The sequence below is a fragment of the Podarcis pityusensis genome, assembly GCF_964106645.2.
Source record: "Podarcis pityusensis genome assembly, chromosome: 13".
In the NCBI taxonomy this organism is placed as follows: Eukaryota; Metazoa; Chordata; class Lepidosauria; order Squamata; family Lacertidae; genus Podarcis; species Podarcis pityusensis.
In genome coordinates, this window is record NC_138038.1 from 17,614,146 (window position 1) to 17,639,874 (window position 25,729).

Genomic DNA, 25,729 nt, shown 5'->3' on the forward strand with positions numbered 1-25,729 from the left:
CTGATTAATATTCTACAGCCCTTTTTAATGTGTCTGTGGGAAAGGAGGGGAGGGTGATTGTTTTGTTGTTTCGGTTTAATTATTTACTTGTGTTTGATCTTGTATTTTATTCTGTGGTGAACCGCCCTGAAGGGCGGTATATAAATTTAATAAATAAATAAGTTAAATAACAACCGCAAATAAGGAGCCGATCTGTCTGCTTGTCCCCTGTCCTAGTGATGGGGGACAGTCAAAGCAATCACTGTGGGACGTAGGGGGCCAGTGTGCCAGTTTTGTGTACAAATATTACAGATTTTAAGGATGGGCACACAGACCTTAGGCCTAGCCTCCAGCATTTGCTCTCAGAGGGTACAGGCGCTTTGGGAGGCACCAGCTACAGCCTTGTTTGCCGAGGGACATTAATAGCATAAGAAGAGCCCTGCAGGGTCAGGCCAACGACCCATTGCTGGCCAGCCTTCTGCTCTCACCATGGCTGACCAGATGCCCAAGGGAAGCCCAGAAGAAGGCAGGCCCCAGTGCAACAGTGCTCTCCCCACTTGTGATTCCCAGTGGCTGGTATTCAGAGAGGCGTACTGCCTTAGGCAGCCGAGGGAGAACATAGCCTAATCTGGCTAATCTTCGTTTTACTGTTTCTAGACGGCATTAGAGAATCACCACCCTGGCACCCAATGTTGGCAGACTATTCCCAGGTCAGATTCTCCCACCTTCACCCTAAAATTCCACTCGCTGATCTATTCTAATGCCACCTGCTTCAGTGCCACCCATTCTGACTCGGGTCTCCCATCTACCAACTTTGTCTTCTACAAGTTTGCCTACACAAAAGTTCTGGGAGAGTTCTCCCCAACTTAGAATCACAGAATTGTAGAGTTGGAAGGGACCGCGAGGGTCATCTAGTCCAACCCCCTGAAGTGCAGGAATATTTTTGCCCAGCGTGGGGCTTGAACCCACAACCCTGAGATTAAGGGTCTCCTGCTCTACTGACGGAGCAACCTAAAAGAGGTGGAACATTCTTGCCCTTTGAAATCATCTCTGCTGCTTGGCGGAAGGTGGGCAATGGGAGACATTGCCCTGCATCTGTTTTCCCATCCCCAGGATGCCCCTGCCAGGAGGTTAACTAGATTCCCTTCTCCTTGTAAAAGGTAAGGTAAAGAACTCCTGGATGGTTACATCCAGTCAAAGGCGACTATGGGGCTAAATCACTTCTGGTGCAATGGAACACTGTGACGGAAGCCAGAGAGCAGGGAAACACCGTTTACCTTCCCGCCACAGTGGTACCTATTTATTTACTTGTACCGGCATGCTTTCGAACTGCTAGGTTGGCAGGAGCTGGGACAGAGCAACAGGAGCTCACCCCGTCACGGGGATTCAAACTGCTGACCTTCTGTTCAGCAAGCCCGAGAGGCTGGGTGGTTTAGACCACAGCGCCACCCGCACCTCTTCTTGTAACAGTTAAGGTTACAGAGAGGGTTAAATAGGAATGGTGAGTGCTTCCCAGCACCACAGGTAACAATGAGTGTGGATACTTTGGGGTGATGATGTCAGGGAAGCAAGGGTTGCGAGAGCATCCTACCTCCCTCCATGCCTGGGACACGGGTTGTATTAAACATGCGTTCGTACTGAGCTGAGCACATGGGAAGGCCGCCTTGAATCATCAGCTGGAGAGGCGTGGGAAGCGAAGAGAGAGAAAGGGAGAGATTGAGAAAGAGTAGCAGTCAAGGAAATGTGCCAGCCAAATGACTTGGGGAAGAAAGAAAAAAAAAAAAGGAGGGCAACCATCAGCTTTGAGCAACACTGAAAGTCCTTCCGACACGGAACTGAACCGGGTAGGCAAAGCTCAGATTGCAAATTCCAGGGTGGCATTCCTGATTTTGTAACCCACAGGCTGCAGGCAAGACAGGGTGCAATAGATCCTTGCTGTAAGCTGAAATCCCAGAAATATAAAGTGTTGAAAAAAGGTGTTAGTACCTGGACTAGGTCAGAAAACCCACCAAGAGATACCCTGAAGCAGACTTGCCCTGCAAAAGGCCCCACAGTGGGTGGGGGCGGGGTGGAGTGTTTCATAATACCCCCTGATTCACTTACCCTTCCCCACCCCAGGCAACCGGGTGGTATTGAAGAGACGTTCCCATTGGGCCGCACAGAGGGGGATGAAGGAATTTGGGGTGATGTTCTGTTTTCAGATGGGAGGCAAGCTCAGGTTTAGATGCAGGGGTTAGGGAACCAAACATGGAAGATATCTGCGGTTATTTTTAAGACACTCAGTGAACCTAGCTTGGTTGGGGAACTTAACAAAAAATTAAAAATCCAGACGTAAATACATTTCTTAAAAGGAGAGCTGGAATTATAAAACATGTGGGAATTCCATGCCAGATACTAAGAAAGAGGAAGCTACAAATGCACCCTTCACATGTGTGTAGCTTTGATCAGGAGGAGGAGTTTGGATTTGATATCCCGCTTTATCACTACCCTGAGGAGTCTCAAAGCGGCTAACATTCTCCTTTCCCTTCCTCCCCCACAACAAACACTCTGTGAGGTGAGTGGGGCTGAGAGACTTCAGAGAAGTGTGACTAGCCCAAGGTCACCCAGCAGCTGCATGTGGAGGAGTGGGGAATCAAACCCGGTTCCCCAGATTACGAGTCCACCGCTCTTAACCACTACACCACACTGGCTCTAGCAACATGACTGGCAAGCAGACCATTGTACACAGCACCTAGGGCAAAGCTTGCTCTCTGCCCAGGTGGGAAACTTCAGGCATAATACTGGCAGCTTTGGGTTCATGTATAAGCCGGTCACCTCCAGCCCTGCCCTCACCAAGTAGCCCCTCTGCCCTGTTTCTGTGCTGCCTGCTTCCAAAAGACCAAAGCAATCACAGTGGAGAAGAGGGCTGGACTTAAGGGTCAACGCAAAACACTCACGGTGGAGGGAATCTGCTTTGCTTGAAGTTTTGTTTTTACTTTTCGGCAGCTGTGGGAGCTCCATTTTGCACCAGAGCGCTGGAGGGAGGGTGTTTTGTCCTCCCCCCGCCCCCCACCATGCTGCCAATCAAGATTAGACCTCAAAGTTGCTATTAGGCCTATAGTGAGGCAATGGTGTAGGACAGGCACAGACAAACTCAGCCCTCCAGATGTTTTGGGACTACAACTCCCATCATCCCTGACCACTGGTCCTGTTAGCTAGGGGTGATGGGAGTTGCAGTCCCAAAACATCTGGAGGGCCGAGTTTGCCTATGCCTGGTGTAGGAATATGGATTCCTTTATCCCAGGGGCTGAATGTGGCCCTCTAGGACACACTATCTCGCTCTCTGAACTTTCCAGAGGCCACACTCCTTGCTGGCCCTGCTTCACCCCCCTAAGTGTTTTGACTTGGCTAGACCACATCCTTGAACTCTTAATGCCTTTTGCTTCTCCGGACGAAGGATAGAGAGTGCTGCGTGCAGAAACAAAGTCTAGTGCACAAAGGTAAAATTTGCATATGTTGTCCTGCCCACTTTTGCTTCTGGACCCGCCCACCTATCACATGCGGCCCTTGGGAGGCTGCTCAGAATGGCATAAGAGCCCTCAAGCTGGAAGGGTACCCCATACAGACTGTATGCCCAGTGCCTTTTACAAGTCACTGTCTCTCAGCTCAGCTTCCTGAGCTCCTTGGAAAATGGGTGGGATGCAAGAATATTAAATAAAGAGCAACTCTACGGGCTGTTGCTATGCCACAGCCAGCAACGCTGGTGTTTGCTAGCCCAGTAGTCTTAGTCCATCTTACGAAGCCAACAAAACATTCTATATCTACACCTTGCCACACCCCAAGTTCTTGTCTTTGATCCTGCTTGCTCCTTCTGCAAGCTCAGCCACTCACAGCAATTGGACCAGGAAGAGAAAACAAGGAGAAGGAGCTAATTGCATTCCATTGCAATGTAAGGTGCAATTTAATGCAGGCGAAGGGTGGTTTAACAAAGTGAAGTGCACTAGCAATAAAAGCACCCTTGTACCACTTTAATGGCCACAGGTTCCCCCAGAACATCCTGGGAACTGTAGTTAGTTGAGGTTCTCCTAACCACTCTAGGCACCCTTTAAAAACTACAGTTCCCAGGATTCTTTGGAGGAGGCTACGACTGTTGCAGTGCTACAAGAGTGCTTCAAAGGTATGGGTGTGGTCTGGGTTTATAAAGCTACACTAGCCAACTAGGCACCTGCTATGCTTCTATCCTATACTCACAAACACACACACACAAACATCCCAACAAGTTGACAGCAACCTCATTCGTCCTACTTCTCAATCTGACTTCCAGTTCCCCATTTAGGGAGAGGGAGTTCACACTACCTACTGGCTGTGCCCCTCCATCCCATCATATACTTTGATCTCACTTACCGGTTTGATCTCTTCCCGTGTGAGTTTCCGTCGGTACAGCAACATGGCGTAGACGAGATTCCCAGCACGAGCTGCCTGGATTGGGGTTGGGGTCACGTAAATGAAATCCTAAAAAAAAATTGGTACGCAGAAAGTTAAAATTCACAGCGTGTTATACGTTGAAAGAAAATTCTATGAAAATGATGTACCGTTGGTATTTAACTCCAAGTAAATTAGCAAAAATTTATAAAACGGGGTCAAATGTATGCTGGAAATGTAAAGAAAAAGAAGGCACCTTTTATCATACGTGGTGGAAACGTAAGGTAGTAAAATAATTTTGGGAAATGATATATAGTGAGTTGGAGGGAAAATGTTTAAAATAACCTTAAAAACCTGAAGCCTTTCTTTTGGGAATTCTACATGCTGAAATCCCAATGGAGCAAAAAAGATTATTTATATATGCGACCACAACTGCGTGGATGTTATTGGCCCAGAGATGGAAAGAAGAGAAGAATGGCAGATCAAATTGACGGATTATGCCAGAATGGCTACAATGAGCAGAAGAATCAGAAATCAGGAAGTCCAAATTTTTAATAATGAATGGGGGGAAATTGTAATTTATCTTAAAGACCATTGTAAACAGTTAAAATCGTTAGTAGGATTGGAATATCACTTGCAGTTTAATGGTGAATTTTGGAGACAATGGAGAGATAAAAGATTTGGATTATTATAAAAGATGCAGGAGGAAATGATTAACAATGGGGCCCACAAAGGGCAAGAGGGAAGCCCAAGAGATTCCTTGGAATTTTGTTTTTATGTTGCATGCTGGACTGTAAAATTTTAATCTGAAAAACCAAATAAATCATTTTATTTTTTTAAAAAAGGTATACAGAAAGGGTGTGTGTGTGTCAGCAGAGACTAAAGTGAAGCACCCCTTCCCTCCCCTCCCAAAAACTTCTCCCAGTGTCTGAAACTCACCATGCCATAATAGTTGCTATTTACCATCAGGGGGCCTCGGCTACGGAGATAGACGTACTCTTCCCACCAGTCACTCACCTGGGCAAGGTATGAGGTTCGAAAAGGAGAATTAAAAAGACCCACACGTTCTCCATGCGCAGCACAACACAGCTGAAGGAGCTGCCCCCACCCTGCCCCGAAATCCCATTTTAGGGGCCACTCACATAGTTAGATGCCCACCAAGACTTAAGTTTCAGGTACCACTGCAAGCGCGGCCCCAGGGTCCGTTCAAAGTCACGGGCGAGACCCGCCATCCGCTGGAACTCTGCATCTGTTTTCAGGGGTCGTACGGACTCGAGAAACTAGTGGGGCGAGAGAATTATGGGATTAGAAGGAGGCCACGTTCGGTATGGGTTCTGCAATTGCTCTTGCTCACAGCCTCACATTCTAGAGAGAACAACGGCTGTTGTGCGTTGCTTGCTCTTGGGCAATCTTCTGCAAAGGCCCTTTCAACAGGAAAACCCCGTAGAACTGAAAACCAAGGTCCCCGTGAACGTGCGGCCATTCGAAAGAAGATTGGAGGATGAAATTGATGGACTATGCAGAATTAGACAAACTAACAGGAAGAATTCGAAACCTGCGGGACCAGAGATTCACAGAAGATTGGTGTAAATTTGCGGACTATTTGAAAAGTAATTGTGATGACCAGATTACATTTGTAGGTTTGCAAGAAGTTTTGTGAGGTGAATAATTTGAATTATTGCATAGCTGGATAAAAAGGAAGACGTTAGTTAAGATAATTAAAGGCAATATGAATTTAAGAGATGCAGAAGAAATGATAAAAATGGGGGGTCATCAGAGGTGCTGATGGAAGTCCAAAAAGATTGTATAGGATGTGAAACTTTGTGGTATGTATGACAATTAATATGTTCAAAAATGAATAAAAATTATTTTTTTTAAAAAAAGAATGTGCGGCCATTCAGAGAGAGGGAAAAGGAGTGCAGAGGTTTCATATCAGAAAGTACCCAAACCAGGCACCCGCAAACTCGGCCCTCCAGATGTTTTGGGACTACGATTCCCATCATCCCTGACCACTGGACCTGTTAGCTAGGGATGATGGGAGTTGTAGTCCTAAAACATCTGGAGGGCCGAGTTTGGGGGTGCCTGATCCAAACGTTCAATCCTCCGCTTTCAGCCTGATGTGCTATGAAAGCAGCGGCAGATACTATTATTTTTTTTTTGCATCCTCAAATCACAGCAGGAAAGGGGAAACAAAACCAGACTCACCCTCTGCATGGTGTCCTTGAGGGCTGGAACAGGCAAGCGAGGCAGCGAGGCTTGGTAGCTGTATAGCATGGGTTTCCGCCCAGCAAAGATTTTCACCAAAGCCTGTGATGGGGTGGGGTGGAGAGAAAGAACGAACTTTATACTACTGTGTTACGGATTTGTGAGTGTCCTTGAGTTTCCTTGGGAAAATTGTGTGAGATACAAAAAAAAGGAAAAAGGGGGGAAATGTGGAGCCACAAAGTCTGAAAGAGGATTCTTTGATCACTCAGGTGAACATAATTAGAATTCTCCCTACTATCAGGACCTAAATGCACTCAGCAGAGAATGCTTAAAATCCTCCTTTTTCCCCTCCCGCCCCAAAAGAACTTTATTGAAACTCAGAGCAAATGAACCAAGTCTGCATTTAGAAGAACGTGTTTGGTCCTTTAATGGTGAAGCGTGGCTTGTGTTGACGACAGAGGGAACTTGATTTTGGAATCATGGCAGAGGGAACTTGATTTGGGAATCATGGAACTGCTTGGCAGCTGGTCTGCTGCACTTGCTAGCAGCGATCTCTTCAACCTTCATGATCTGAATTGAGTGAGCACAAGCTCTGTAACGGGCTCCCATATCGCGATAGCACTGTGTAACAGCTATGAGTTCCGCTACGAGAATCATAGCGCAGCCAGATACCAAAATTTTCCACCTTCAATGGAGCCTTCTCCAAAACCTGTCCACAGTACACCATTTCCCCAGAAGATTTCTTCTTCAGCTGAGACACAAAGTAATAGAAACAGGACTTTGCAACAACATGATTAGGAGCAAAGATGCGCATACAATAGAGAGGTGGTGTTGGGCACTTAGGAGTGGGGAGGCATCTCCCAACTGCTTTGGTGCCCAACGCCTTCATGGCGCTGCCTCTCTCGCTGCCACCCAGGAAAAAACACTTAGAATCCTCCTTGAAACCGCCCCACTCCATGCATTAAGTCCAGGGTGGAGCTAGTAGAGACAGAGACTTTAGGAGTGGGGCTGATGCATGCAGCCTCTCCACCCATGATGTACCGTATTTTTCACTCTATAGGACGCACTTTTTCCCCTCCAAAAATGAAGTGGAAATATGTGTGCGTCCTATGGAGCGAATGCAGGCTTTCGCTGTAGCCTGGAGAGCGAGAGGGGTCGGTGCGCACCAACCCCTCTCGCTCTTCAGGCTTCAGGCAGCTATCCGCAAGCCTTTGGAGCCCGGCGGGAGTTCCCGCTGCGCTCGGAAGGCTTGCGGATAGCTGCCTGTTCTCGGAGCTGGGGTCAGGGGAAGGTTGGGCTTCCCCCGCCCCCAGCCCCGTGGCTAAAAACGAAGCCAAGACAGCGAGCGGGATCCATCCCGCTCGCTGTCTTGGCTTCTGCCAAAGCTGCGCACAGCCTCTCCTGGCTGGAGAGGTTGCGCATGGCTAAAGAGGAAGCCAAGACAGCCAGTGGGATGGATCCCGCTCGCTGTCTTGGCTTCTTTGCTCTTTGGGGGGGAAATAAAAAAAAAATTCTTTATTAAGTGAGTGGGGCTGAGAGACTTCAGAGAAGTGTGACTAGCCCAAGGTCACCCAGCAGCTGCATGTGGAGGAGCAGGAAAGCAAACCCAGTTCACCAGATTACAAGTCCACCGCTCTTAACCACTACACCGAGCAGGCAAAAATCATGATGCAGGAAAAACCATGAAGCCAGCCAATGCCTCTACATAGCTCCATCCTTATTTCGTACATTGTGACATATTGGTTTAGCTGGTGATCTACCACAATGTTGAAAACCAGATATCGCCCAGCCCTACGCAGAATGCTCCCTTCTCTCAGCCTGCTTCCCAATAGTGTACCTTCTTCTGCGATACATACCAGCCAGATTTTGGTGGTGTTGGACATCTTGCCGTGCTCCTCAAAGATCCAGCCATGGTAGCACAGCAGCATCTTGAGAATGCTACGCATGGTCACGATGAGGGCCAGCCATAGCCCTGTGGAAAAAGCCAGGGCACTGAGGACTGTCAGGCCTTGATCTGACAGGTAGTCACTGAGGACAACATGGTGGGGAAGGGCAGGAAGAGAGAAGGAGAGGGAGAAAAACGTACAGGCCTTAAAATTAAAACAAGAGAAGAAAACCTAATTCTGTCTTCTAGTCTGATGTCTCCAGACTAACACACATGCACACAAATGCTTAAGGGTTTAAAATGTGGACTTGCTGTTTTAAACTAAAGGTCCGTCTCAGCAAGTCATCTCTCTCCAAAAGCCGCCAATCAAATGCCCCCTCTCTGTGAATATGGAGATTCCATCATGTTAATGCAAGACAGAACTATCCTCCATATGTTTTTCTAAAGTCATCCAAGCAAGAGGCCATTGTTTTGGCAATGAAGTAATGTACTTTCCAAAGCCTGCTGCCAATCAGAGATGTTATCCCCTTAGAAGGAACCCTAGGTGCATACATTCTTACATGAGCCAGGCCCTCTTCAGGCTTGAGGCTGATTCCATGGTACCATGGCTAGCATATGTGGGGCCATCCTATTCAGGCATGAAAACCCCTTCACGTGTTCACACTGAACACCTCAAGAGGACTCTTTTGTCACTAGAAAATTGTCTCCCAACCACAACACCTCTGGTCAAAAGGACCCTGGCAGTACCCAAGAGTTTCTGACCTGAGGGCAACTTCCAGTATCAACAAAATGCACTCTTTCCAATGTGTTTGACATGGACACATCCCTGGACTGCGTTTGTGAGTGGTTTTGAAGCAACCCTCCAAGAAAACCATTTAAAATAACATGGAACCATGATTTCCCACTATGTGAATAAGCCACAGCAAGCCTTGAATTTGTAGGCTCCCCAGTTTTCCTCTCTCATTCTCCAGGAGAAGGAGTTTGGAAGCACTTACTTCCAATTTTAAACAAACCATAGTACCTCATACACAGAGAAATGTAGTTTGTTTAAACAATGTTTTCAGGACAAGATGGGAAGTAAGTCCACAGTTTGATTCTGGGTAGTTCTCGCAAGTGTGAACAATCCACAGTTCTCATAACTTCAGAGGCCACCATAAACAAGGGTTTGTCTAAAAGCATAGGCTTCCCATTTCCTCCTCATTGGCTTGAAAGGTGACAAGAGGGGTTGGAGAATTCACACAAGCCTGAGATGTGCTGCCGCCTGTTCTCGTAGCAGGAAACCATTATTTCCCAGAATGTATGAAAACCATCCCCCTCATTTATTCACCCACAACTCCCACCCTTCTCCCTTCCCATCTCCTTACCTGACTGGCAGGTGTTCCTTGATCTTTCCAATCATGCCCATGGAGGGGTCAAGTCGAGAGTACTGGGTTACCAAGATGGCAGTAACCATGAACAGCCAACTGGATGGGCTGGCAGGATACACGCCTGTCACAAAACTGTTCTGTTAGGAGAGGTCACAAAAAGATGAATGTGAACAGATTGCTGCTATCGTCATGAGTCAAATCTTCTGTAGTTTTGAAGGCACATTTCCCTTTCTTTGGAAAATATGGTACATGGACTGAACTTTGCCCAGTTCCCTAAACTGCTAACTCACTTCCTTTCCCTCAAACACTTGGCAAAACTGCTGGGGTGCACTTTTTCTTGAAGAAGCAGTATGGATTTGTGGAGAGCAGGAAGGCTATACTTGACAACATAGCTATTTCAGCCCTAAAAATCAACCAACACATTGTTTTCTCAGAATGTAAGCTGCATTGAATGTGCTCTGAACTGTTGGATGCTGATTAATGGTGCTTGTTGCTTATAACAAATTAAACAGGCCCCAACATTTTATAAGCTGGCTCTCTCATTTTTGCTCCGAGCAACCCACCCCCAATTTCCAAGCTACATCTCAGCATCAAACATCATTTTGCACAAGGGTTCTGTTTGCATGTCCTTCACATTAAACCATAGTTAGGAACAAACCATAGTCTTAACAAGTACAAGCAAGCTGCTCATTAGTACCAGCTTCTGTCTTTGCTGTACTGGGAGGGAAACAAACTAAATTGTGGTTTAGTATGATCTTCAAATCAGGTAACTGAATTGCTAAGATCACTTGCTGAGTTCATGATGGAGATGAGATTTTAACAAGGACCTCCTAATTCATAACTCTCTTTTATCCTTACAACAACCCTGTATGTCATCCCTCCATAATACAAATGGAGACGGCCTCTTCACAAGGACACCCAATAAATTTATGGATTATTGACTAAAAAGAAACAGGTTGTCAATGTTACTGAACCTTAATTATTGAAGAACAAGCACTGTGATCTCTTTGGGTGGGGGGCACTTGGGCACTTTCCACTCTCTGTTAAACCCTTGAGGGTTAGTTCTAAAATGGTTCCCAGAACCTCCTGTTCCGATTTGGCCAAACAAACTTTCATTCGCACCATACCCCGAACCTACTGGACTCAAGTCCTTTCCGATAACTCGGGAGGCCTTGCTCTCATACCTAACCCAGGCCTTCAGCTGCCTTGGCTTCCCTAGATTACAGTTTAATTCTTCCTAAGGCTCCAACGTGGAAGGGTTGGGTTCCCAAGAATAAACTAAGAGCTGGGCTATCAAGACATGAATGTCACCGAATCATAGAATTGCAGAGTTGGAAGGGACCAAGAGAGTCATCTAGTCCAACCCACTGCAATACAGGAATTTTTCTGCCCAACACAAGGCCAGAACCTATGACTGTCTCATGCTCTACCAACGGAGCTATCCCTCAGATACAAATTAATTCCAGAGCATTTTGAGCAGGTGCCAGCCTGCTTATATAGAACTCCAGTACAACATAACTGTAACAACTTTCTGTAACTATCCAATCACTGAACATCACTTTTGATCCCTTATTTGCATATGTGGACCTGAACTATCTACAGTATCCCCCTGCTGGCCCAGGGTGAGAACTTCAGTACATAACACTCGTTATCCCTATCTGTCAGGGAACTGACATCGGAGCCAGAGGCGGAGGCAAGGCTCTCAAGCGATGCTGGAGAAGGGACCAGCAGGGGGAGAGGCGGCTCACCAGCTGGGGAAGGAAATCAGCGTAACACCAGGGATAAAGGGGGGCAGATGGGGGAATCGGCGAGGGGGCTCCAGGACTCCTCGCCGGAGATCAGCGAGGAGAGCACGGGTCCTCCGCTACCCACGCCCTCCCTGTGCAGAAGACTTCCACGCAGGGAGAGTAGGAGGAGACTTGGAGTCAAACAACTTTTATGCTGGAAAAGGTTTAAGAAACGCCCACTGACGGATTCTGCTAGCGACTGAGCAGCCACGAAGTGTAGGGCTGTCCAGACAGAAAAGGTTTAACAAGGCAAACTAGCCAGGAGTGGCACCAACTTGCGCACGAGTAACCCCTACATTTATTACACTATCTTACCCGCAACTGGTTGAATTTCTTCTTCCAGGACCGCAGGCCTGAGCGGTAAACCTCCTTGAGGGCTGCATGGCTCAGCTGGAGGTCGATACCCTCTGGAGAGACCTTGAATTGGAACGCCACAGCCTGGTGAGCCTCCGCCATCTTGGGAGGGTGCTAACTTGTTGGCTAAGACAAGAGAGAGAACGAGAGGATGAACACATCCCTTTAAACCTGTATCGAAAACCCCTCAAATTCATACATTGACAATTATTATTTATACCCTGCCTTCCACCCCCACCCCCAACAGGGACTCAAGGTGGCTTACACATAAAAGGCAGAAAGGTATTGTGCCAGTAGTTAAAATGGCACAAAACAGCACTAGGTGGTGGACTGCATTCTGGGGACTTGGAATATCCTTCACTAGTATTGCAGTTTTACCTGGCAAAAGGCTGACATCACAATGACAAAGGTGAGTGTCATTGTGTATTTGGCTGAAACCTAGCCAAACAGACAGCAAAGGTTTGGTGCGAGCTCTGGGAGAAGCCTTGTGTTGCCTACATTCCCTGGCTATAAATGAAGAATTTGAGGAGGTGTGAAAGAAAGAAAGATGGGTCTTCTCTGTGGTGGCACCGTAGTTATGGATAACAGTCCCTATAGGATCCTTGCCTGTCACCTTCGCTTTAGTCGTTCTGGAACTGGCAGTTCGAATGTGCGCAACAGGGTGAGCTCCCATTGCTCTGTTCCAGCTCCTGCCGACCAAGCAGTTTGAAAGCACACCAGTGCAAGTAGATAAACAGGTACTGCTGTGGCGGGAAGGTAAACAGCGTTTCTGTGGTCTCTGGCTTCCGTAAGGGTGTTCTGTTGCGCCAGAAGCAGTTTAGTCATGCTGGCTAAATGACCCGGAAAGCTGTCTGTGGACAAACGCCAGCTCCCTTGGCCTGAAAGTGAGATGAGTGTTGCACCACATAGTCGCCTTTGACTGGACTTAACCATCCAGGGGTCCTTTACCTTTCTACCTTTACCTTCTGGTACTAGGTGAACACCTTTTTTATTTTCTCAGGCTTTTAAATATTGAAATTGTCTAGTAAATTATAGGATTGGACTAGGACCTGGGATACCAGGTCTCTACTCAGCCATGAAGCTCACTGGGTGACCTTGGGCCAGTCACCATCTCTTAGCCTAACCTACCTCACAAGGTTGTTGTGAGAATGAAATGGGGAGAACCACCTTGAGATCCTTGTGAGGTAAAAGTGGTATATAAATATAATGAATAATAAAATAATAATAATAGATCTTTAGATATTTCTGAAGTTTGTTCATCTTTGCTTCTACTTTTGTTTGATACTCTGCTGCTGTTTTTACGCTGTATTTAGATTTTATGGCTTTGCCTTTTTTATGTATGCTTTATTTCCACTGTTAGCCACCCAGAGAATATACACTGAGTAAATAAACAAGAAATTATTATTATTATTTTCCAATTTGAGTTGAAGGGATATTTATTTTGCCACCAGCTTTACTGCAGTTTACAACAACGGTAAAAACAATAAAATACAATGAAGGAAGTACAAGAACAGCAACGAAACCACAAAATAAAAGCAGCAGAGAAAAGAACCAGAAAACCTTTTATCTCAAAAAGGGTTCAAAGTAGAGAAGGATAGCTTTTCTCTGGTACTCAGGGAAAATGAAGGTAGTGCCAGGCAAACATACCAAAAGAAGCACATTTTACAATTTGCACTCCACCACACAGGCCTGATTTGCACATAATGCTAAATCATGGCTTATTAAACTACATGGTGCATTGAACCACCACATACATGTTAGTGTGAACCCTGGCAGCCACTCGAAAAACCTTGGTTGTAATAAATAAACCATCCTTTAAAAAAGATTTAAACAGATAATGTTGTGATATTAACCTAAAAAAAGGGCGGCTGGGAAAGATATCTCCACAAGCAAAGCAGCTCCACTGCTTCAGGCAAGAAACATCTGGAATCCCCTCCCTCCAGGAAAAAAAATATGTGTTGGTTTTCACTAAAGGAGAAAATGGATGAATCGCTTCCAAAGGAGGGGTGTGGGCCTTCTGCACAAAATTTACCACATACCTCATTGCACGTTGCCAAGGCCCAATACAGGTTTGGCTGCCATGACAACAGTTTTCTGTTGCCAGGGAGTTAAGGGGAGTGACAGGAGAGCCGTCAGAAAGAAGGGCAATAACATCTGGCGTAGTAACTCAAAAATACGAGAAGTCTGAGCAGTTTTAACCCACCCCTCATGTGCAGGCTTGGGAATACTCTCCCTTGTCAATAAGAAGAGACTGTTCTCTTACCTGAGAATTCAAAAATCTGGGCTATCAATCACAACTCTAACCACTGGCCCTCACCACCCCAACTAGCTTCCCAGCTCCTACCCATCCCATTACCACATATGTTCCAGGACTAGACTGGAGATGGGGGGGGGGGCTTTCCCAGCTGTGAACAGATTGGGCGGGGGGGGCATCCCCTAAGCCAGGGATTCCCAAACTTGGGTCGCCAGCTGTTGTTGGACTACAATTCCCATCATCCCTGACCACTGGTCATGCTAGCTAGGGATAATGGGAGTTGTAGTCCGACAATAGCTGGAGACCCAAGTTTGGGGAACCCTGCTGAAATATACCGTACTCGGAGTCGAGTATTGAATTTCATGCTCTTTATTCAGCTCGTAGTAATGAATGAAATTTTCCCCAAAATGTCTAGCTATATATACATTAATTACACAATGGGCCCTGCGTGATTGGCTAATTCCGTGCTGCTCTCGTAGGCCAATCAGGTTGCGGATTCACTTCCTCCAGAAGCCTGATTGGCTGCTCCTGCAGGCCAGTCAGACTGCTGCATTCTGGATCCTTTTGTTCTAGGATTCAGCTCAGTACATAACACCTACCCTAAGCAGAGCTCTCTATCGGTTTATATGGTACAAAATGGCGGGTTGTGCTTTCAGTGGCAACTCCAGTCACAATATAAGGTCTGGAAGGTGTGGGTGAAGAGATGGGGAGGAAGGTAAGCTGGCTCCAGGGAAGGGCTATGGAGCCTGGTCCTCCAGATGTTGGTGGACGACACCCCCCTTCCACCCCGACCTTTGGCCATACATCTGGGCTGATGGGAGTTGGAGTCTAACAACATCCAGAGGGCTGCAGGTTCTCCTCCCTTGACCTAGGGAAGAAAAATCCTACATGCAGCCCATGCAGCCCTCAATGGCGGCTTTCAGCAACATTTGATGCCCCATACAGTACAGTGGTACCTTGGGTTAAGTACTTAATTTGTTCCGGAGGTCTGTTCTTAACCTGAAGCACCACTTTAGCTAATGGGGCCTCCTGCTGCTGCCATGCCGCCAGAGCACGATTTCTGTTCTCATCCTGAAGCAAAGTTCTTAACCTGAAGCACTATTTCTGGGTTAGCGGAGTCTGTAACCTGAAGCGTATGTAACCTGAAGCGTATGTAACCTGAGGTACCACTGTACTCCCTTCCCAAAGCCTAGATAGCACTTCCCCAGCTTTGAGGAGGTGGGAGGGCTCTTGAACAAGCAGAAAGGTATAACAGCTCCCCTATTCAGGAGATCCTTTCTGTGCGTTTTATATACACCGATTTTACACTGTTGGGTTTATCTGGAAAACGCTCAACAAAAACGCAAGGGTTGTTGTTGCTGTTTTAAAGGGGTGAGCGAGATGGAGGCAGGATTCGGAGGTTTGGCTCCCTCGCTACTTGCAGCCGTGCTCCTCTACCACCTCCCATCAGCTTGCTCCCTCAGGCTGCAGAGTGTTGCTCCCAAAAACGGTGAGGCTCTTCCCATGGGAGCTGCCATGCTGGGGTTAGAGAGCCAGCGTGGTGTAGTGGTTAAGAGCAGTGGACTCGTAATCTGGTGAACCGGGTTCAATTCCCCGCTCCTCCACATGCAGCTGCTGGGTGACCTTGGGCTAGTCACACTTCTCTGAAGTCTCTCAGCCCCACTCACCTCACAGAGTGTTTGTTGTGGGGGAGGAAGGGAAAGGAGATTGTTAGCCGCTTTGAGACTCCTTAGGGCAGTGATAAGGCAGGATATCAAATCCAAACTCCTCCTCCCCTCCTCCTGGGGTTAAGCTAGAGCATGGGTAGGCAAACCAAGGCCCGGGGGCCGAATCCGGCCCAATCGCCTTCTAAATCCGGCCTGAGGACGGGCTGGGAATCAGCATGTTTTTACATGAGTAGAACGTGTCCTTTTATTTAAAATGCATCTCTGGGTTATTTGTGGGGCATAGGAATTCGTTCATTTTTCTCCCCAAAATATTTTCCGGCCCCCCACAGGGTCTGAGGATCAGTGGACCGGCCCGCTGCTGAAAAAGTTTGCTGATCCCTGAGCTAGAGAGATCCCAAGTGGGTCACTGCCTTGCCTTGCCTCAGATATCAAAGCAGGAGGCCATGCTTTGATGGAGAGCTTTCCACACCATCAGAGTGATTCAGGCATGAGATAAGGGAAACAATCGGCACAGCTACCCAACATGCAGCCAGGGGCAGATTTATGTCTTATCATGTTTTTAATATTCTGTTGAGAGATGCCCAGATGGGCGGGGTATAAAGTATTATTATTATTATTATTATATGCTGAGGCCCTAAACTACACCAAGTCGAAGGGGCCCCACAGAATCTGTCCATAACACTAATAGCAAGGGCAATGAAAATAGAGACATTGTTTTATATTTGCATTTATATATGCACACAGACAAGGATGGAACTGAAAACTAAAAATCTCGATACCAGTGTTTCCTGAAGCTCTTACAGCGGAGGCATACAATCATATAACACCCCCTTGCCCAGATTTTAGAGGCTCGCCTTATACACATCTGTGTTAGTCGCTATTCTGGGTGTGCCACCACATTGTGAGAATGCAAGATCAGAGAAGCAACTCATGCAATACGCAGCCTCCCCCAAGGGCAGGAAATTATGATAATGCCTTTGCTACGTCTAAGTTATTGATTTAATTACATCAGAGGGAAAGAAGAACCTTTTGATTCCCTGCTCCACCCAGATATAAGGCTGTCCTAAACAAACCACAAGCTGTAACCAAGTCTTGATAGGAGTTTGTTTCGGGGAACTAAACCACAAGCCAGGGTACGGCTGGACAATACTGTCTATCAATATAGCATCTAAAACCGGTTTGAAGTCCATATCATGATATCGGTTTCATAATTTTTGACCTGGCAGGTAAAAAGTTAAAGGTAAGTCAAAGGCGACTATGGGGTTTGCAGCGCTCATCTCGCTTTTAGGCCGAGGGAGCCGGCGTTTGTCCACAGACAGCTTTCCGGCTCGTGTGGCCAGCAGGACTAAACCGCTTCTGGCACAACGGGACACCGTGACGGAAACCAGAGCGCACGGAAACACCGTTTACCTTCCCGCCGGAGCGGTACTGTAATGAGTATGAGTTACTCGTGCGTAAACTGGTGCCTCTCTAGGCTAATTTGCCTTGTTAAACCTTTCTGACTGCACAGCCCTTTCTCATCGTGGCTGCCTCAGTCGCTGGCAGAATCCGTCAGTGGGCGTTTCTTGAACCTCTTCCAACATAAAAGTTGTTTGACACCCAGTCTCCTCCTCCTCTCACTGCGCGGGAGTCTTCTGCGCAGGGAGGGAGTGGGTAGCGGAGGACCTGTCCCCTCCTCACTGAGGTCCAGTGAAGAGTCCTGGAGCCCTCTCTCCGATTCCCCCATCTGCCCCCCTTTATCCCTGGTGTTGCGCTGATTTGCTTCCCCCTCTACTGAGCTGTTTCTCCCCCTGCTGCTGGGTCCTTCGCCAGCATCATCTAGGAGCCTCCCCTTCGCCTCTCACTCCGATGTCAGTTCCCTGACAGGTACCTATTTATCTACTTGCACTGGCATGCTTTCAAACTGCTAGGTTGGCAGGAGCTGGGACAGAGCAACAGGAGCTCACTCTGTCACAGGGATTCAAACCGCCAACCTTCCGATCGGCAAGCCCAAGAGGCTCTGTGGTTTAGACCACAGCGCCACCCATGTCCTGGCAATATATTGCGAATCATGATGCATGTGTGTGTGTTTGTGTGTGTGTGCTATGCAAAAATCACAATGTGGGGAAAACTGTGAAGCCAGCCAATGCCTCTGTTAGGGTTGCCATATTTCAAAAAGTGAAAATCCAGATACAAAAGTTGTTGAACTATTTTATTTTTTTTAGGAAATTTGCCAAAAAAGCAACACTTCCAACATGGCTTCCCGCGTTTTCCTTTTTTACTGATTTTGGGAAATTTCGCCCGGATGGATGGCAGCCCTACTCATCATAAAGGTAAAGGTAAAGGGACCCCTGACCATTAGGTCCAGTCGTGACCAACTCTGGGGTTGCGGCGCTCATCTCGCTTTATTGGCCGAGGGAGCCATGTGGCCAGCATGACTAAGCCGCTTCTGGCGAACCAGAGCAGCGCACGGAAATGCCGTTTACCTTCCCGCAGGAGCGGTACCTATTTATCTACTTGCACTTTGACATGCTTTCAAACTGCTAGGTTGGCAGGAGCAGGGACCGAGCAATGGGAGCTCACCGCATCACGGGGATTCGAACCGCCGACCTTCTGATCGGCAAGTCCTAGGCTCTGTGGTTTAACCCACAGCGCCAACCGCGTCCCTACTCATCATAGCTCCATCCTTATTTCAGACATTGTGATATATCAGGATGTAGCGATGTTCGGCTGGTGATATATCATGAAGTTGAAAACCTGCTCCATCTGGTTGGCCACCGTGAGAACAGGATGGTGGACCAGATGAGCCACTTGATGAAGCAGGCTCTTTTTGTGTTCTTTTTTCCTACTGCAGAATGATAAGGAGGGATGGTGTGCATCTCCGCAAAGACCAAAAAAAGGCTTCCAAAGCTCAGCAGGGCATTAGGAAAGTCTGATCTGATTGCTTTTGTAAGATAAGAACCACAGTCAGGATCCACAATTGCTTTCCCAGGAAAACAGGGCGTGAGCCCAGGTGTTCTGGCTAGATCCCAACTGGGCAAAAGTTGACAACTCTCTGATCTAGAAACCTCCCTAAAGTGCGCCTTGCACAATCCTGTTATTCTCGAGGCGTTTCGGCTGCATCATCACAAGCTAGGAGAAGCACACCTCAGAGCATGGGACCAGGTTCCACAAGGGACTGGGAAGGCAGGGCCTGCCCCACAGAAGCATCCCTCTCCAACCCCACTGGGACCAGAATCACAGTGTGCCCCTTGCTGTCCAAGAGGAAAGACTCCAGCATCGTCCGCCTGCTCAGGCCTAGGCATAGTCTAACAGGCAGGACCTATTGTCGTCTCTCCCTGTCCATCAGAACTCGTAGTGAAATGGATGGGGTGTTACCAGACATGGGTCTGGGTATCATGGGACAAGCAGGCACTGGGACGCTTGAGAGATGTCTGCAGGGAGCAGGACCGGACTGTCACCAGCTGGTGAATCATAGGTCCAAACCCCTGCAATGCAGGAATCTCAGCTAAAGCATCCATGACAGATGACCATGTGACCTCTGCTTAAAGACCTCCCGAGGGAGACCGTTCCACTGTTGGAACAGCTCTTGCTGTCAGAAAGCTCTTTCTGATGTTTGGTCAGAATCTCCTTCCTTGGAACTTGAAGCCGTTGGTTTGAGTCCTACCCTCCAGAGCAGGAGAAAACAAGTTGTCCATTTTTCCATGTGACAACCCTGTAGACCAGTGTTTCCCAACCGGAATCCATATGGCCCCCTGGGGTGCCCCAAGATATTCCAAGGGGGGCACGGGTGAAAATTACATAAATGGGGGGGGGCACAGCACGAGACTAAGGAGCCACAGAAGGAAGTGAGAAGAAAAGAAATGAATTTTTTAAAAAGAAAATTCTGATTGGCTGATGCCCTGCTCGGCCAATCACAAGCAGGTAAGGGGGCGGCCCACCAGGGGGCAGCCTAGCGCTTTTTTTGCCACATGCATTTTCTTGGAGCAGTCCTGGTTTGTTTCCAGCAGGAGGGGGTGATCTCTGAGGCTCCCGTTTTGACCACTGCTTGTAGCTGCCGCCAGTGCTGTCCTAGCGCCTAGCAGATTGGGGCCTTCAGATGTTGACTAAGGGCGCAGGGCCCGTCAGCAGCGTCGGCCTGCTTCTTCAAAACATGGGGCGAAATCCTCCCCAGCACCTAGTCCAGCAGGGTCGTCTGGCGCTTCTGACTTGCATCTAGTAAATAACTGTCTACTCAGAAGAAAGCCACACTGAGTTCAGTGGGCCTTACTCCCAGGTAAAGGTGTGTGGGGCTATAGTGTTTTATCTAGGCAGCCGGGGCTCCTCCGGATGACAAGATCTTTTTGCACCAGGTCAGTGAGGACCACTTGCTTTTTAAAATTCTCCCATATATACAGAACTCCCTGTGCGCCTCTTGCAGACCCTCCAAGTGTCCCAATTTTCCAGGAACAGTCTCGGATTTACAGATGTCGTCCCAGTTTCTGATTTGATCCTGGAATGTCCCGCTTTTCCTTAGGACATCCCAATTTTCATCAGAGAAATGTTATCTGACCGCTGAGCCATCTGAAGGCAACCCTGTATAGGGAAGGGTTTTTTCTTTAATGTTTAATGTTTTCTTATGTTTTTATATATGTTGGAAGCCACCCAGAGTGGCTGGGGCAAACCAGTCAGATGGGTGGGGTATAAATAATAAAATTATTATTATGGAATACTATTTCCATCAGAGAAATGTTGGAGGGTGTGCTTTTGAACTGTTATCTGTAGGTTTCTCCCTCTGTGTCAAATAACTGGGGTTTAAAAAAAGTGTTGTTTACTTTTTATAATACATGGAAGATGGATCTCCCTCAGGAGGTTGCGGACTCTCCATCCTTGGAGGTTTCTAGGAAGAAAACAAGGTCGGAAGGGGGCCACGGTTGGAAAAAGGTTGGGAAACACTGCCCAGCTCCTTCAACCGTTCCTCATAAGGCTTGCTTTCCAGACCCTTGATCATCTTGGTCTGGACTTGATCATCTTGGTCTGGACTTCAGTCCTGTTTTGTGCTGCTTCACCAGCATGTTCCCTGCAGGATCTCCCACCCCACTTTAGTACAGTGGTACCTCAGGTTAAGTACTTAATTCCTTCCGGAGGTCCGTCCTTAACCTGAAACTGTTCTTAACCTGAAGCACCGCTTTAGTTAATGGGGCCTCCTGCTGCTGCCACGCCGCCGGAGCACGATTTCTGTTCTCATCCTGAAGCAAAGTTCTTAATCTAAAGCACTATTTCTGGGTTAGCGGAGTGCGTAACCTGAAGCGTATGTAACCTGAAGTGTATGTAACCCGAGGTAGCACTGTAGATCTAGGCTGGTGAAACTGGTTCGACTCACTGCTGAGCTAGAGATATCCGGAGTGGCCACGGACAGACTCCTCTTTCTCAGCCTCAGTTTCCCATCTGTGTGGGAACGGTAATATAATCTACTTCGCACGGTCGCTGTAAAGAGCAACAAGTGCTATTATATAACAAGCCTGCCTTTTCCTAGACCCCCATCCCCAAACACAATGATGTGACCTTGCATAAAATCCTATGCTCTCTACCTCAGAAGTAGCTGCTGCTAAGCATTTTGTAGGAAAACCATGGGGTGTTAATTGGTTAACATCTGTTGCACACTGCCAGCAAAAGACCGGATGCAGCTGGGCATGAATATAAAGGAAGAAACTGGGGTTTCCCTCCCCCCTTCTAGCGTAAGCAAATATTGTTGCCTTGGGCACAGACTGCAACTCCAGCAGATTTTAAAATAGTTAATGTTTGCTGCTCGGTAGTAGGGTGCATGCAAACTATGAGCCAGCATGGGAGTATAGGGTGTTGGAGATGGAGGGCCATTTCAGAAAGAAGGGCAGGATCTAAATTACAACAACAACAACACAGACACCTTTTAATTCAGGTAAACTGCCCACTTTTCCAACTCCAAGCAAGATACCTTAGGTTAGGAATTTGTATCTCTCACAGGGTTAGACTGCAAACTTATGTCAGGCACAGGTTGGATGAAGAAGTCTGGTGGAAGCCTGCCCATAGCTGTCAACGTTTCCCTTTTTTAAAGGGAAATTCCCTTATTCCAAACAGGATTCCTCGCAAGAAAAGGGAAAAGTTGACAGCTATGAGCCTGCCTCCCCAGAGCCCCCCAGGGAGAGCTCTGAAGATGACACCTTAGAGCCCAGAGCCTGGTGGTGGGACACAGTGGAGCCATCAGCAGAAGGGAAGAGCTGGGAGCGGACAGAAACCGGAGGCTTGAGCGATTCAGGGAGCTCAGGAGAAGGAGGGTCCTCCAGGACAGGATCAGAAGAAGAAGAAGAAGAAGAGTAGTTTGGATTTGATATCCCGCTTTATCACTACCCGAAGGAGTCTCAAAGCGGCTAACAATCTCCTTTTCCTTCCTCCCCCACAACAAACACTCTGTGAGGTGAGTGGGGCTGAGAGACTTCAGAGAAGTGTGACTAGCCCAAGGTCACCCAGCAGCTGCTTGTGGAGGAGTGGAGACGCGAACCCGGTTCCCCAGATTACGAATCTACTGCTCTTAACCACTACACCACACTGGCTGCGTGAGCGCAAACAGTCCCTGTTATGTATTCAGTGGTCTGTGTTTGCCTGAGCTTGAGTCTGGACTAAGGATTCTGAGCTCCTGTGTTCTGATTCGATACATGCTGTCCAATCACAGAACATTTCAGGATTTGGGCCTCGGCTATTGGCCCTTGGACTCTTGAGTCGTGATTCGCAGTTTGGAAGTTTAGACAGCCAATCACGTTGGGAGCGAGAGTGGCCCAGGCTTTCAGAAATGTATCTAAGCAGTTGCTTTGCCTCTTTTCCCAGTTATGTACAGTGGTACCTCAGGTTACATACGCTTCAGGTTACAGACTCCGCTAACCCAGAAATAGTACCTCAGGTTAAGAACTTTGCTTCAGGATAAGAACAGAAATCGTGCTCCGGCGGTGTGGCGGCAGCGGGAGGACCCATTAGCTAAAGTGGTGCTTCAGGTTAAGTACAGTTTCAGGTTAAGTATGGACCTCCGGAACGAATTAAGTACTTAACCCGAGGTATCACTGTAGCTCAATAAAGGTTCTTGCTGTTATCACTGTGTCTAGCCTCGTGGGAACGCACCTACACTTCAGTCCCTGTCCTCCTTATTCTCCTCCCCCTGACTCCCCATTCCAGAATGGCCCGGTCCTTCACAATGCGCCTGACATGCCCAGAAGAGCCTTTTTCTGCTTGGGAGGGATCCAGAGTGAGAGGCTAGAGGGGAAAGGTCATGCCTAGAGCTTAGTTTCAGCAACACCTTTGTTGAGTCAAGGCTAACCAGGAGCATTGCTGCATTGTTGTTTATCTGCCAATAAAAAGCTAACTGCATTCCACCTTCCATGTGTGTGCCTGCCTAGTGGATGACCTGGCTCCTTGACAGCTCCTTGACACCTTAGTTAATGGCCCATTGTTCTCAGTGGAGAAGCAAGTCTGCAATCCTAACCCCACTTGCCTGGGAGTAAATTGCATTGAGTTTAACAGCACTTAATTCCGAGTGGACATGGGTAGGCTTGAACTGTAAATCATTACTAAGTGATCCCATTAACTCCTATGGGACCTATGTGCAACTAAGGTTGAGATCCTGTAGGCACTCTTGCCTGGAATAAGCCTCATTGATTTCGATGGGAATTTAAATCTAAGTACAGTGGTACCTCAGGTTAAGTACTTAATTTGTTCCAGAGGTCCGTTCTTAACCTGAAGACCATTTTAGCTAATGGGGCCTCCCGCTGCTGCCGCACCGCCAGAGCATGATTTCTGTTCTCATCCTGAAGCAAAGTTCTTAACCTGAAGCACTATTTCTGGGTTAGCAGAGTCTGTAACCTGAAGCGTATGTAACCTGAAGCGTATGTAACCTGAGGTACCACTGTAGAAGTGCCTGGAATTGTGCTGTTAGTCTAGGCCCAACCCACAGAATTTGGCAATGCTGTGATATCTTGTCATGATCTACATTAACCCTTGAAACCTCTGGGAGAGTTGGGAGATTAATGTTAAGTGAGATGGGAGTTGAGATGTGATAATTAATTTGGAGAGGGAAGAATCCCTGGTTTCCTTAGAGAGAAGGTGGGAAAATGCAAAGATTCTTGTTAGAGTAAGAAGGATGTGAGCACAGGACTTCTGAGCTAGAGCAAGAACACAGGGAAGAAAAGAATATCAACATTTTCCGAGGCAAGAACGGCGGTAGCTAATCTCTTCCTCGGGAAGCAATGGACTGGAGCACAGAATCATTTGGATATAGGGAAGGTGGAAATGCAGTTCAGAATCATGCACACACACCCCACTCAGAATCATATGACTGCAGAGTTGGAAGAGACCCTGAGGGTCATCTAGTCCAACCCCCTGCAATGCAGGAATTTTTTTGCCCAACGTGGGGCTCAAACCCGCAACCCTGAGATTAAGGGTCTTGTGCTCTACCGACTAAACATTCAGATGTCATTCTAAGGCAGCAATCCTAACCCTACTTCGCTGGGAGTGAGTCCCATTGAATTTAATGAGACTTGCTTCTGTGGGAGAGAGCTAGGACCGTGGCATAAATCGGCAATGTTGTTGTTTAGTCGTTTAGTCGTGTCTGACTCTTCGTGACCCCATGGACCAGAGCACGCCAGGCACTCCTGTCCTCCACTGCCTCCCGCAGTTTGGTCAGACTCATGTTTGTAGCTTCAAGAACACTGTCCAACCATCTCGTCCTCTGTCTTCCCCTTCTTCTTGTGCCCTCCATCTTTCCCAACATCAGGGTCTTTTCCAGGGAGTCTTCTCTTCTCATGAGGTGGCCAAAGTACTGGAGCCTCAGCTTCAGGATCTGTCCTTCCAGTGAGCACTCAGGGCTGATTTCCTTAAGAATGGATACGTTTGATCTTCTTGCAGTCCATGGGACTCTCAAGAGTCTCCTCCAGCATCATAATTCAAAAGCATCAATTCTTCGGCGATCAGCCTTCATGGTTGCAGGTTTTACAGTTACTGTCGCTGGTTTAAAAACATAGGAAGCTGCCTTATACTAAGTCAGATCATTGGTCCATCTTTCTCAGCATTGTCTAGACTGGATGGCTTCATCAGGGATGCAGGCAGGAGCCTTGCTCAGCCCTGGATGGAGGTGTTGGGAGTTGAACCTGCGACCTTCTGCATGCAGGGCAACTGCTCTGCCACTGAGCTATATGGCCCTGCCCTGCTGATAGATCGGTCTCCCATGCAAATCTTGCTTCTCCATTGAGGACTTTCTCCCTTTAACATTTGGATTTTGGGGGTGTTCAGCACTATGATTCACAACAGGGCTCATGCGCAAACACCTATCTGCCCTGTGGCAAATCCACCCTGAGTATCGCACTCTCAAACTCTATGAACCTCTGCTCCGTTCAAAGTCCACCAAGCTCAGCAGCTACCTCACAAAGACAAAGAACGTCATTCCCGAAACAGAAACTAGCCACCATCCAAAAGTGGGTGCTCTCTTTTTTTTAATGTTTAATTTTTTGCTCTTCGCATAATACCTTTTGCATTAAGAGAGACTTAAAATAAAGGTTTGAAGAAGCTTTGCTCGTGCAGGACCCACTTCATATGCAGAGTCAGGTCTGTTAACATACTACTAGGTGCAGATCTACTCTGAAATTACCATATTTTTCCGTGTACAGTGGTACCTCGGATTAAGTACTTAATTCGTTCCAGTGGTCCATTCTTAACCTGAAACTGTTCTTAACCTGAAGCACCACTTTAGCTAATGGGGCCTCCTGCTGCCGCCACGCCGCCGGAGCACGATTTCTGTTATCCTGAAGCAAAGTTCTTAACCCGAGGTAATATTTCTGGGTTAGCGGAGTCTG

General features: G+C 47.5%; 1 protein-coding gene and 1 pseudogene across 8 annotated transcripts in view; both read right to left on the bottom strand.

The window, feature by feature from the left end:
- The window catches only part of CPT1C (carnitine palmitoyltransferase 1C), a 64,384-nt gene that overhangs the window by 27,645 nt on the left and 11,010 nt on the right, over positions 1–25,729 (bottom strand). For 5 of the 7 annotated variants that reach the window (XM_080976686.1, XM_080976682.1, XM_080976684.1 and 2 more), the window contains 8 exons: positions 11,940–12,104; positions 9,835–9,974; positions 8,442–8,613; positions 6,586–6,687; positions 5,523–5,660; positions 5,320–5,397; positions 4,363–4,470; positions 2,083–2,170 (listed from right to left, as the gene is read on the bottom strand). In XM_080976686.1, the coding sequence (XP_080832812.1) occupies positions 2,083–2,170; positions 4,363–4,470; positions 5,320–5,397; positions 5,523–5,660; positions 6,586–6,687; positions 8,442–8,613; positions 9,835–9,974; positions 11,940–12,080 (967 nt within the window). In that variant the 5' untranslated portion in view covers positions 12,081–12,104. Of the gene's footprint in view, positions 1–1,570; positions 1,656–2,082; positions 2,171–4,362; positions 4,471–5,319; positions 5,398–5,522; positions 5,661–6,585; positions 6,688–8,441; positions 8,614–9,834; positions 9,975–11,939; positions 12,105–12,243; positions 12,362–25,729 lie in introns of those variants that run through there. The other 2 variants (XM_080976681.1, XM_080976685.1) reach the window with 2 other exon arrangements.
- LOC308460571 (large ribosomal subunit protein eL20 pseudogene) lies at positions 6,696–7,599 on the bottom strand (annotated as a pseudogene). The gene has a single exon. The product of its transcript is annotated as a large ribosomal subunit protein eL20 pseudogene (transcript).